General features: G+C 35.2%; 2 protein-coding genes across 3 annotated transcripts in view; both read left to right on the forward strand.

The window, feature by feature from the left end:
- The window catches only part of LOC107656773 (calcium-binding protein 2), a 10,324-nt gene extending 5,409 nt beyond the window's left edge, over positions 1-4,915 (forward strand). The window contains exons 4-8 of one of the 2 annotated variants that reach the window (XM_016444715.1): positions 1,200-1,230; positions 2,823-2,966; positions 3,051-3,160; positions 4,335-4,482; positions 4,580-4,915. In XM_016444715.1, coding sequence (XP_016300201.1) covers positions 1,200-1,230; positions 2,823-2,966; positions 3,051-3,160; positions 4,335-4,482; positions 4,580-4,608 — 462 coding nt within the window. In that variant the 3' untranslated portion in view covers positions 4,609-4,915. The remainder of the gene's footprint in view (positions 1-1,199; positions 1,231-2,822; positions 2,967-3,050; positions 3,161-4,334; positions 4,483-4,579) is intronic. The other variant, XM_016444714.1, reaches the window with a different exon arrangement.
- Positions 4,916-6,086: 1,171 nt separating this feature from the next.
- The window catches only part of rela (v-rel avian reticuloendotheliosis viral oncogene homolog A), a 14,191-nt gene continuing 7,110 nt past the window's right edge, over positions 6,087-13,167 (forward strand). Inside the window, exons 1-5 of the mRNA XM_016444716.1 lie at positions 6,087-6,225; positions 9,303-9,341; positions 10,103-10,239; positions 10,364-10,509; positions 12,523-12,619. Of these exons, the coding sequence (XP_016300202.1) occupies positions 6,219-6,225; positions 9,303-9,341; positions 10,103-10,239; positions 10,364-10,509; positions 12,523-12,619 (426 nt within the window). The 5' untranslated portion in view covers positions 6,087-6,218. The remainder of the gene's footprint in view (positions 6,226-9,302; positions 9,342-10,102; positions 10,240-10,363; positions 10,510-12,522; positions 12,620-13,167) is intronic.

The raw sequence follows: 13,167 nt of genomic DNA on the forward strand, positions 1-13,167 counted from the left end.
TTTTATATGAAATATAAAATCTGTTCCCATTCTAGTGTTGTTTTTAAAACGGTTTTTAAAAGTCAAATCATTTAAGATTTTAATGTTAATGTTTTTTTTTTGATAGACAAACTCTATTTTTAAATTTCTACCCAGTTAGTGAAATTAGCAAACTGTATATTCAAATCAACTGAAGATGATGAAAGAGCTAATTTGATACTCAGTTTGACCTTTAGGGGGTCACCATCACTATTTCCAGTCTTTGAGAATTTCGGGCTTTAATTTGTACTCTATTCTCAGAGCGTTTGCTGAACCTCATCAGAACTGAGTTTAGTGGCTCTCTCTGTGTTGCTGTCATCAGATGTGATGTTACGACGAAGTTTCTGATCACTGACACACGTTTCTCAACTGATAGCTCATGACATTGTGACAGAATCACCAATGCCCAATTCAGTAAAAAAAGGACAATAATTTTTTCATGAGATTTTTAAAAATGTTTTTTAATTTGCAAATTTTATATTTTGCAAATTGCAGCAAGCAAACTGTTAAACTGAGTAAAAATTAATAAAGAAAACGAAAAAAAAAAAAACAAGTTGAAATCTGTACAGGAAACTTTTTATAAAAACTTTTTTATTTGCAAATTTAAGAATTTATTAATTTGCAAATTACTCTGTGTAGCGAGTTAAACTGAGTAAAAATGTATAATGAAACACTAAAAAGCAAAATAGAAAAACTGATTTTTTTTTTTTTACATTTTCAAATGTATTTCATTTCAACATGAAAGGAGTTAAATGGAGTAAAAACACAATGAAATAGCAAAATAGCAACATTTATGCTGTGTAAAATTGGAAAATGAAAAACAAAACAGAAAAAAAAGAGAGAAACTGACTAGGGAACGTTTTCATCATATTATTTTTTTAAATAATTTAATTTGCATATGTAATAATTTGCATATAACAGTATGTGATGCTAATCGAGGCAGAGTGAGAATATGAAAGAGAAGCACACAAGTAAACAGTGACCATAATGTTGATTCTTGAGCGATTGTTCTGTGACCCAAAACATGCCATGGAAACTTGGGTTGAGTCGGAAGCTTTAACCTGAATGTGTCCTGATTGATTCTAAGCCTCTAATCAAAACAACACATGATTCTTTCAGATCATTAGCTCTTATAACAACCACATACACAACTAATGTGATCTCTCTGTGTTTGCTGTCAGGACCGAGAGTTGTCTCAGCCGGAGCTGGACGGTGAGTATCACACCATCTGACCACATCACATCTCAGGTCAATCATCAAATCACAGCTCATCACATCTCAGGTCAATCATCACATCACAGATCATCACATCACAAATCATCACATCACAGATCATAACATCTCAGGTCAATCATCAGATCACAGATCATCACATCACAAATCATCACATCACAGATCATCACATCTCAGGTCAATCATCGCAGATCATTACATCACAAATAATCACATCACAGATCATCACATCTCAGGTCAATCATCGCATCACAGATCATCACATCTCAGGTCAATCATCACATCACAGATCATCACATCACAAATCATCACATCACAGATCATCACATCTCAGGTCAATCATCACATCACAAATCATCACATCTCAGGTCAATCATCACATCACGGATCATTACATCACAAATCATCACATCTCAGGTCAATCATCACATCACAAATCATCACATCTCAGGTCAATCATCACATCACAGATCATTACATCACAAATCATCACATCACAGATCAGCACATCACAGATCATAACATCTCAGGTCAATCATCACATCAGAGATCATTACATCACAAATCATCACATCACAGATCATCACATCACAAATCATCACAAAATCAAATCATCACATCACAGATCACATCTCAGATCAATCATCACATCACAGATCATCGCATCTCAGATCATCACCTCACAAATCATCACATCATAGATCATCAAATCACAAATAATCACATCACAGATCATCACATCACAGATCATCAAATCACAAATCATCACAAAATCAAATCATCACATCACAGATCACATCTCAGATCAATCATCACATCACAGATCATCACATCTCAGATCATCACCTCACAAATCATCACATCATAGATCATCAAATCACAAATAATCACATCACAGATCATCACATCACAGATCATCAAATCACAAATCATCACAAAATCAAATCATCACATCACAGATCATCACATCTCAGATCATCACATCTCAGGTCAATCATCACATCACAGATCATTACATCTCAGATCAATCATCACAGCACAGATCATCACATCACAAATCATCACATCACAGATCATCACATCACAAATCATCACATCGCAAATCATTACGTCTCCACTCAACATAATCACATCTCAGTTCATCAAATCACATCACAGATTATCAAATCACAAATCATCACATCATATCACATCACATCTCCACTCAACATCATCACATCTCAGATCATCACATCACAGATCATCAAATCACAAATCATCACATCATAGATCATCACATCTCAGATCATCACATCACAGATAATCACATCTCAGATCAATCATCACATCACAGATCATCACACCACAAATCATCACATCACAAATCATCACATCTCAGATCATCACCTCACAAATCATCACATCACAGATCATCAAATCACAAATAATCACATCACAGATCATCACATCACAGATCATCAAATCACAAATCATCACATCTCAGATCATCATATCACAGATTATCAAATCACAAATCATCACAGATTATCACACCTCCGCTCAACATCAGCACACGCCTGCTTGTGTTCCAGAGCTGGCCGAGGCCTTCAAGGAGTTCGATTACGATCAGGACGGCTATCTGAACTATAAGGATCTGGCCGAGTGCATGCGGACGATGGGCTACATGCCCACAGAGATGGAGCTGCTGGAGATCATCCAGCAGATCAAGATGAGGCGTCAGTATTTGTACTTGAGTAATATAATAAACTCAAGTATCATATATCAGCGTCTCAGGTCGCATGGTGTTTTTGTGTGTTCAGTTGGAGGTCTGATGGATTTCGATGATTTCTGTGAGTTGATGGGTCCCAGGATGATGGTGGAGACGACGGATATGCTGGGACTCAAAGAGCTCAAAAGCTCCTTCTGTCAGGTACAAATGCAACCACAAACACTCATCAGTCACTACATAGATCTACAGATTACACTATATTATACACTGTTCAAAAGGTTTTAAAATAAATTAATACTTTTATTCATCAAGGACACATTAAATTGATCTGTGAGACATGTGACAGTAAGACATTTATAATATTACAAAATATTTATATTTCAAATAAACGCTGTTCTTTTGAACTTTCTATTTATCTGTGAATCCTGAAAAATAAAATGCATCACAGTTTCCACAAAAATACTGTGCAGCACGACTGTTTTCAACATTGATAATAATCAGAAATGTTTCTTGAGCAGCAAATCAGCATATTAGAATGATTTCTGAAGATCATGTGACACTGAAGACTGGAGTAATGATGCTGAAAATACAGCTGTTTTACATTATAATAATATTTCACTATTATACTGTGTTTTTGATTTTAAAGAGCAGCCTTGGTGAACAGAAGAGACTTTCAAAAACATGAACAAATCACAATGACACTCATTGCGTGTTTTTACTGAGTGGTTTGTGTAAATCAAATCAAATCACTTTTATTGTCACATCACCAACAGCAGGTGTGTTGTGGTGAGTGAAACGCTTGGGAGCGTGCTCCAGACAGTGCAGAATACAACTGACACGTATAACAGTATACACAGTTTAGACACTTTTAACAGTATACTTTTATGTACAGTATATACACTATATAAAACAATACACATACAAACATAATACTTTTGTATATTTATTGTTATATGTCATTCACACTGATTTATACAACATTTTACTCTTAAAAACATGGTGAAAATGTGTTTGTTTTCTGTCTGTTGACATTATTTTCTGATTTATGGAGTGATAAAAAAAGGAATCCAAAACCCCGCTCTGGAAAAACCTACTGAATCAAACTACAGTTTTGAACCTGAGTGCATTCAGTGCTCAGATTCATGTGCTGGACTTGTATGCAAATTAGCGCATATTTAATTAGATGCCTCATTTGCATATTTGAACATCACATTTCACAACACAACGTGTAACACAAAAACTGAAAAAAAAAAAAAAGTGTGTCAAAATCAGTCAATTGTAATATGGTGAATCTATTTTTTGAACCCTATTCAGCTGTGATGGCTTGCTTCAAATGTAATTGAGCAGTGAATGAACTGTGTGTGTTTGTGCTCAGTTTGACGCTGACGGTGATGGGAAGATCTCTCTGGATGAGATGAAGGAGGCTTTGAAGACTCTGTTAGGAGAGAAACTCAAGAAAGGAGAGCTGGAGGAGATCCTGAAGGAGCTGGACCTGAACGGAGACGGAACCGTGGATTTCGACGGTGAGAGATAATAATAATTTATAATATAATGACATGCTGAAATGGAAGCATTCAGGGATGTGAAGCAGCAGTGATCTGATGTTGTTGACTCTTCCAGAGTTTGTGATGATGCTGTCGGTGCGATAACACCCTCATCTACTGTCACCCTTCCTCATCCAACAGCAGACGATTCGGGGAAACCTGGAGATATCTGGGCTCTTGATTACTGTGTTTTCCAGATGAAATCATTTCTGTCACTAGATGTTGGTCTTTATGGACTAGTAACTATAATAGTTGAAATCTGTTCATTTTGTACATCGGTTCCTAACATACGAATGGAGGTTGCCAAGTGTTTTCTGTGAAATGAGTTCATGAATGTCTGGAAAAGTCATGGAAATTAATTCTGGCCTGATCATAGAAGTGTGACTTCATCACAAACTAGCGTCAGGTAGAACTCCTTCGTAACATTTGTTCTAAATGTTCTACATGATCTGTTACAGTGATGCATTGCAGTGTGTAGATGACTGTGATTTAATGTAAAATACTGTACATGTGTCTGACGTGTAACTGTATAGAAGGATTTTTACGCATAGATATTTGATCGAGTGTCAAGTTTATTTTTTTCAGTTTTGTTAATAAAAAGTAAAAGTCTGAAAAAGCGTGAGAATTTCTATAAACATGATAAAAAACATGTTTTTTGAGAAGAGGCACAGAAAATAAAAACATCAGAAAGCTCTTCTCTGACAGAAGATAGATAATGATCAGTATCTAGTTAAAAGTCTAATGTGTAAGTCTGTATAGTCTGAAGCCCTTTTCTGCCAAATCATGCTTTAATAAGTCATGAAAAGTCAAAGTTATGACTATATTATTAATGATTAAAGTAACATTTTTATCTTATGATTTAGCATGTCATAATTTCGTTTTATCTCATTATAACTCTTTATCATAATTATGACTCTAAAATGTATATATGTATTTTTTTCTAACTTGGCGGAAAAAAATCCTTTTGCTAGATATGATTCATAATTTTGTCTTTTAAATGTCATTTTATTTATTTTGCTGCACAATATATTTTTTGCGCACAGCTTTTTTCTCCAGCAGTTTAAAAATATTTTAAGATTATTAAAATACCATTTTAGTGTTTTACTTCAAAACGTTTCCCCCAGTTAAGCATTCACGATACACAGAGTTTGTGCGCCCTCTGTTGGGAAATTCTGATCATCTGAATAAACTAAATGTTTTAGTTTAATTTTTTATTTTAGTTTTGAACATTTTTTTAACAACTTGTACATTATTATTCACAGAAGTTAGCTTTTGTTCTCCGCTCATCTTGTTTTCTAGAAATAACTTCAGATCTTCATGAACTGAGAGCTAGATATGCAGCTGTAGACTGAAGGCGCTCGTGTTGTTAGTCGATTGGTTTGGCGGTGTTCCGCGGTGTGTGTGTGTGTGTGAGAGTGTGTGTGTGTGAGTGTGAGTGAGTGTGTGTGAGCTGAAGCTTGACTTTGCAAATTTAAAATCGCAAATCAAATCGCGATATCTGTCAAAAAAATCGCAATTTGATATTTTCCACCAAATTGCACAGCCCTAGTGTGTGTTTCTTTCTGTGTTTTTGTGATGGCGACGTAAGCGCGTCATCCGGGTATTTCCGCGAGTCGAGGCGGGGGCGCGTCGTTCTGTGTGTTGTTCATCACTCTTCACTGCAGCGCAGCGCGGAAACGCAACGGAGAGCGACCCGAGCCGCAGCGACGCCCGACATGGACGGTAAGTCGAGCGTTGTGACACCGCGCTACTCCTCTGAACGGCGGGAACAGTTTGTTTATTGTATTTATTTACAGAGGTATATTATGTCACACTTAACACTTCTAGTAAGTTTCGTCTGTGTGTGAAGACAGTAGCGCAAAGTGAAATAATCTTCAAATGAATAAAGTTGAATGGAATTGAATTGAATTAAAGTTGAATAAACTTCAACTTTACTGTTCAGTGCACTGATGTCAGACTCATTTTGGATAATAAAGTTTATTGTTAAATTGTTAAATGCCCTGCCTCCATCACATATCTTTGTCACATCATTATAAGTGTTTGATCACCACATTTGAGTGAGTGTTTATGTATACAGTATATATTGTTTATGTATATACTCGGCCCCGAAAAACCCATATCGGTCGGGCTCTAGTGAAAAGTCCTCACAGATAAAGTGAAAGGCATCAGGTTGTGCTGGTTAGTAGTGTGATGGGTAGGTTAAGCGGCGGGTGGGTTACAGCTGGTTAGGTTTAACCCTTAGGGATGGGTTAGGGTTAGTAAATAGCCTCTGGCTGATAGCAGAGGAGCGGATCCAGCGAGAGCTTGATGGGGCGACGCGGAATGAAAAAGTTTTTTTTAGGAGTCGTGGTATATATTCTGTTTATGTCTATACTGTATTCTATATATAGTAACAGTCAAATGTGTGGACACACGAATGGGAAAGTGTCCAAACTTTAACTGGTACTGTACTATAATATACACAAAGAATATCGGCCGATATATTGATATTTTTTTTACTCCCTAATATCGGTATCGGCCCCGAAAAACCCATATCGGTCGGGCTCTAGTGAAAAGTCCTCACAGATAAAGTGAAAGGCATCAGGTTGTGCTGGTTAGTAGTGTGATGGGTAGGTTAAGCGGCGGGTGGGTTACAGCTGGTTAGGTTTAACCCTTAGGGATGGGTTAGGGTTAGTAAATAGCCTCTGGCTGATAGCAGAGGAGCGGATCCAGCGAGAGCTTGATGGGGCGACGCGGAATGAAACAGTTGTTCAGGAGTCGCGGCAGTAGAGGCGGCGCAACTATAACCACATGTGAATAATCCCGCCCACTCTAAAGCGGTACTGAACTGCAGTGGAAACGCAAACCGAGCCGAGCCGAACTGCGCCATAAACCTGCTCCTTAACTAGCACAGAAAGTGGATATTTGTTAACTATAAATACATAAACACATTTCATTCACTTGTTTTCAATAAAACGATAGTCTATGGAAGGGATTTAAAAAAAAATTTTAAATCACAGACCTCCAAATTTAAAAGGTCAACTATATTTTGATGTTTAAATACTCTATTTATAATCATTTAAGCTGGTATACCAATTTAGAATATGATTTAGAAAATATTTACTTTCTGTTGTTACATTAATTTTTTTTCTACTCACTATAGCGCTGTCCTGTTAACTATCATAAATCTTTATCTTAATCTAATTAAATTTTTACTTTTTTGTTTGTATATTTATATATTTTTTTTTACTATTTTAATTAATTAATTACTTAATTTTAGGGATGTTCACTTTAACCGGTTAACCGACGGTAAGAATTTTGACCGATTCATACAATCAGTTAAACGGTTTAAGAAAGTCATTTAATTATAAATTTTTTCAGTAATTTATCAAAATATTTAAAAAGGTTTGCTGCATGGTTAAAATCCGCTACGCGTTAAAAAAATGTGTTTATTCGTTATATACAGTATATAGCCTAGCTGTACTGTTTTTCTCCGCTGGCAGAAGCGCTGCAGGTGCGTGATGAAGACCAGTGAATCCTCATGTTCTGTTGTTTGCTGCTTTTGTAAAAGTAATCCCCGGGAAACAAATGTTAGCATTTTTAACGGGTCACAGACACGTATCCTTTCTAATTTAATTCAATTCTAATTTAAAATAATCTTGTCGGTTAACAATCGGTTAACGAGCATCGGTTGTCGGTTAGGAAAAATAACCGAAATGAACATCCCTAGTTTATTTATTTAAATCACTTTTTATGATTTAGATATACATTTGTATTTTCTGTTATGTGTACTTTTTATTTATTATTTTAATTTGCTTATTTAAATTAAATAGTATTGTTTATTTAATCAAATTTTGTGTTATGTAACTGTATCTTATTTATTTACATATTTTCATCTATTTCAATAATTTTATGATTTATTTTAAAATAATTTTGTATTATTTATTTGTCCGCCTTTTATTTCTTTTAATCTTTTTTTACTTATCTAAATATTTGTATCATATATTTTGTAAACAAATGTTATATTATGTAATTATATCATATTTACTTATTTTAATCTATATATTTAAATAATTGTTATTATTTTTTGTATTTATTAAAATATTTTTCAATGTAATATACTTTATTATTCTTTATTACTATACTATATTGTATTACTATACTTTATTACTTATTCATGTTGTTTTATTTACTTATTTTAATCTATTTATGTATTTTAAATCTATTTAGAAGTGAAGTGTGTTTGTGGTTGATGTTAAAAGCGTTGCAGAATGTTTACACACAGAGTCTGAGATGTTAAACACGCTTCATCTAGCAGACGGGTTAGTCATAAGCAGGTTTAAGTGTGTTTGCCGTCTCCCGCCCTTTCTGGATTTTCCTCTTCGTCCGTCCGTCTCACGCTCATGATTGTCTTTTGTTTAGTGTCTGATTCATGAATCGTCACGAATCTCGTGAAAACACACTGTAAGACACAAGAACTGAGGGTGAGCACATTTTTACCTCATTTTCATTTTTGAAATGAAATTCATTTTTGGCCATTTATTTCAAATCCATAACGACTCCTGTATGAAGGTCAGAAGGACTAATGAGTGAGCACCATTATGAAATTATATATTTATTGTTAAAACCTGATTTTCTGAACGAAATATGTGAATTATAAGCAGATCTGGTGGTGTCATGTAAACCAAGCTTAACATGGAGTGAGAAGTAGCTTTGTCTGGTTTAGGTGTGTTATTGGCAGGTTTGACTCGTATGGCGTCTCTGGAGAGTGTGCTATAAACTGCGTTGTGTGACTGATCTCTCATCCCTTGTGCTTTCAGGACTGTTTCACCAGTGGGGAGCGTCCCCGGTGGCCCAAGGTAGGAGAAGTCTACTGTATATGTCACGTCATTACGCTGGAGCTGCGTTTAGGATTGACTGCAGTCACTCTCTCAAACAACGACATTTACCTTGAGATCTGCTACTGAACAGTCAAGTTATGCTTTACGATAATAATAGACCAAGCTGTGCACGGCTCACTGCACTTTCAGAGACTCCAGAGACACGATTATTCACCAGGGACGCTTTAAACTGATCAAAAGTGACAGTAAAGACATTTATAATGTGACAAAAGATTTCTATGTGAAATAAATTCTGTTCTTTTGAACTTTCTATTCATCTGTGAATCCTGAAAAATTAAATGTATCACGGTTTTCACAGAAATATAGTTCAACACGACTGTTTTCAACATTGATAATAATCAGAAATTTTTCTCGAGCAGCAAATCAGCATATTAGAATGATTTCTGAAGATCATGTGACACTGAAGACTGGAGTAATGATGCTGAAAATACAGCTGCGCATCACAGAAATACATTATGGTTTAACAGATATTCACACAGAAAACAGCTGTTTTACATTATAATAATATTTCACTGTTTTTACTGTATTTTTGATCAAATAAATGCAGCCTCAGTGAGCAGAAGAGACTTAAAAAACATTTAAAAACCGTACCAACCCCAAACACTTGAACACTAGCGCATGAGCTATAGATTATTCTAGATGATATTCTGTAGATTATTTGAGATGAATTCCCAAACACGCAGCATGTTGTAACTGTGTTTCTGTGTATTTGTCTAAAGGCCCTCCGTACGTGGAGATAATCGAGCAGCCGAAAGCACGAGGGATGCGTTTCCGCTATAAATGCGAGGGTCGATCGGCCGGCAGCATCCCAGGAGAGAAGAGCAACGAGTCCACAAAAACACACCCCGCCATCAAGGTGAGACGCTGAGATCGGCTCCCATCAGGCACTCCCAGTGTTATTCCTCTCCGTTTCGGGCCAGGAGACACATGCTGTACCTGATACAGCATGGTTACATGACTCTGTGCGGCTCTTTTCATAGGTTCACAACTACAGCGGGCCGCTGAGAGTGCGGATCTCTCTGGTGACCAAGAACCAGCCGTACAAGCCACACCCACACGAGCTGGTGGGCAAAGAGTGCAAACACGGGTATTACGAGGCAGACTTACAGGAGCGGCGGATACACAGGTGTGTGAGAGTGTGTGTGTGATGAGCTGAGGGTTTTCCAGCAACCACTTGTGGATGAAGAACACAAAACAAATACTTCAGTAAAAGTACAGATTCTCTAATAAAACATTCCAGTAAAAGTAGAAACACTTGTTTTCTATTTGAGTAAAAGTACAGATTCTCTAATAAAACATTCCAGTAAAAGTAGAAACACTTGTTTTCTATTTGAGTAAAAGTACAGATTCTCTAATAAAACATTCCAGTAAAAGTAGAAACACTTGTTTTCTATTTGAGTAAAAGTACAGATTCTCTAATAAAACATTCCAGTAAAAGTAGAAACACTTGTTTTCTATTTGAGTAAAAGTACAGATTCTCTAATAAAACATTCCAGTAAAAGTAGAAACACTTGTTTTCTATTTGAGTAAAAGTACAGATTCTCTAATAAAACATTCCAGTAAAAGTAGAAACACTTGTTTTCTATTTGAGTAAAAGTACAGATTCTCTAATAAAATATCATTCCAGTAAAAGTAGAAATACTTGTTTTCTATTTGAGTAAAAGCACAGATTCTCTAACAAAACATGATTCCAGTAAAAGTAGAAACATTTGTTTTCTATTTGAGTAAAAGTACAGATTCTCTAATAAAATATGATTCCAGTAAAAGTAGAAATACTTGTTTTCTGTTTGAGTAAAAGTGCAGATTCTCAAATAAAACATGATTCCAGTAAAAGTAGAAATACTTGTTTTCTATTTGAGTAAAGGTACAGATTCTCTAAAACATGATTCCAGTAAAAGTAGAAACATTTGATTGCTATTTGAGTAAAAGTACAGATTCTCTAATAAAATATAATTCCAGTAAAAGTAGAAATACTTGTTTTCTGTTTGAATAAAAGTGCAGATTCTCAAATAAAACATGATTCCAGTAAAAGTAGAAACACTTGTTTTCTATTTGAGTAAAAGTACAGATTCTCTAATAAAACATGATTCCAGTAAAAGTAGAAATACGTGTTTTCTATTTGAGTAAAAGTACAGATTCTCTAACAAAACATGATTCCAGTAAAAGTAGAAATACTTGTTTTCTATTTAAATAAAAGTACAGATTCTCTAAAACATTCCAGTAAAAGTAGAAACACTTGATTTCTATTTGAGTAAAAAGTCCAGATTCTCAAATAAAACATGATTCCAGTAAAAGTAGAAACACTTGATTTCTATTTGAGTAAAAGTGCAGATTCTCAAATAAAACATGATTCCAGTAAAAGTAGAAATACTTGTTTTCTATTTGAGTGAAAGTGCAGATTCTCTAATAAAACATGATTCCAGTAAAAGTAGAAATACTTGTTTTCCAGTATTAAAAGTAAAAAAAGTACTGATTGATGAACCATGTTTATTATTTGTTCTAGTCAGTCTAAATCTAAAACTAATAAAAAAAATGATTTTATACAAATAAAGCTGAAGTAGAGTAAAATATAATTATACTACGGGCCGTTGACTGCTTGAATCTGATTGGCTGATGAGCGTTCTAGGGTGTGCAATTATTTCATTTACAATAATATATTCTAATATCCAGCAGTAGTAGCTGTGTTTTATGTGCCTTTCAAGCTGATATCCCAGTTGGTAGCTCATTTTGAGCGGATCATTGAATCAGTGAGCTGTTGACTCTTCCGAATCACAAATGAATCGCTCGGAGTGACTTGTGAAGCGATTCAACTGGTTGATTGTGAAGCGATTCAACTGGTTGATTGTAAAGAATCGGCTCATTCAGTCGCTCTTGTGTCTTAGAGCAGGTGGTGATTTCTTCAGTTCAAAATAATAAAGAACAAGACGTTATTTTTATGAAATACAGTGGAGTAGAAATTATGATTTTATGCATTGTTTGGAATGCAGTGAAGTAAAGTTTCCCAAAGTACAGTAACAGTTCCTGTCCACCACTGATTTTATTTCATTCAAACTCGTATGTGTGCGTGTTATTGTAGCGCTGGCACCTCGTCCGTTTCCAGAGCTCAGCGCTGCCCCTGCGACTCATTTCTCTCTTTCAGTTTCCAGAATCTGGGTATTCAGTGCGTGAAGAAGAAGGATGTGGGAGATGCAGTTTCCTGTCGCCTGCAGACACAGAACAACCCCTTCAATAGTAAGAAACACACACCACCCCTGTGTGGAAACACTGATTCACTTTATTTCTCAGGATTCACAGATGAATAGAAAGTTCAAATGAACAGCGTTTATTTGAAATAGAAATCTACTGTAACATTATAAATGTCTTTACTGTCACTTTTGATCCATTTAATGTGTCCTTGATGAAAAAAAGTAGTAATTTCTTAATGACCACAAACTATTAGATAGTAGTGAATCACGGTTTCCACTAAAATATTGTGCAGCACAACTGTTTTCAACATTGATAATAATCAGAAATGTTTGTTGAGCAGCAAATCAGCATATTAGAATGATTTCTGAAGATCATGTGACACTGAAGACTGGAGTAATGATGCTGAAAATACAGCTGCGCATCACAGAAATAAATTACAGTTTAACATATTCACATAGAACACAGCTGTTTTAAATTATAATAATATTTCACTGTTTGCTGTACTTTTGTTCCATTTAAAGGAGTCATATGATGCTCTTTTAAAGATCATTATTTTGTGTATTTGGTGTAACAGAATATGTTGACATGCTTTAATGTT

Source organism: Sinocyclocheilus anshuiensis, unplaced genomic scaffold (assembly GCF_001515605.1).
Source record: "Sinocyclocheilus anshuiensis isolate Anshui unplaced genomic scaffold, SAMN03320099.WGS_v1.1 scaffold3352, whole genome shotgun sequence".
Classification (NCBI taxonomy): Eukaryota; Metazoa; Chordata; class Actinopteri; order Cypriniformes; family Cyprinidae; genus Sinocyclocheilus; species Sinocyclocheilus anshuiensis.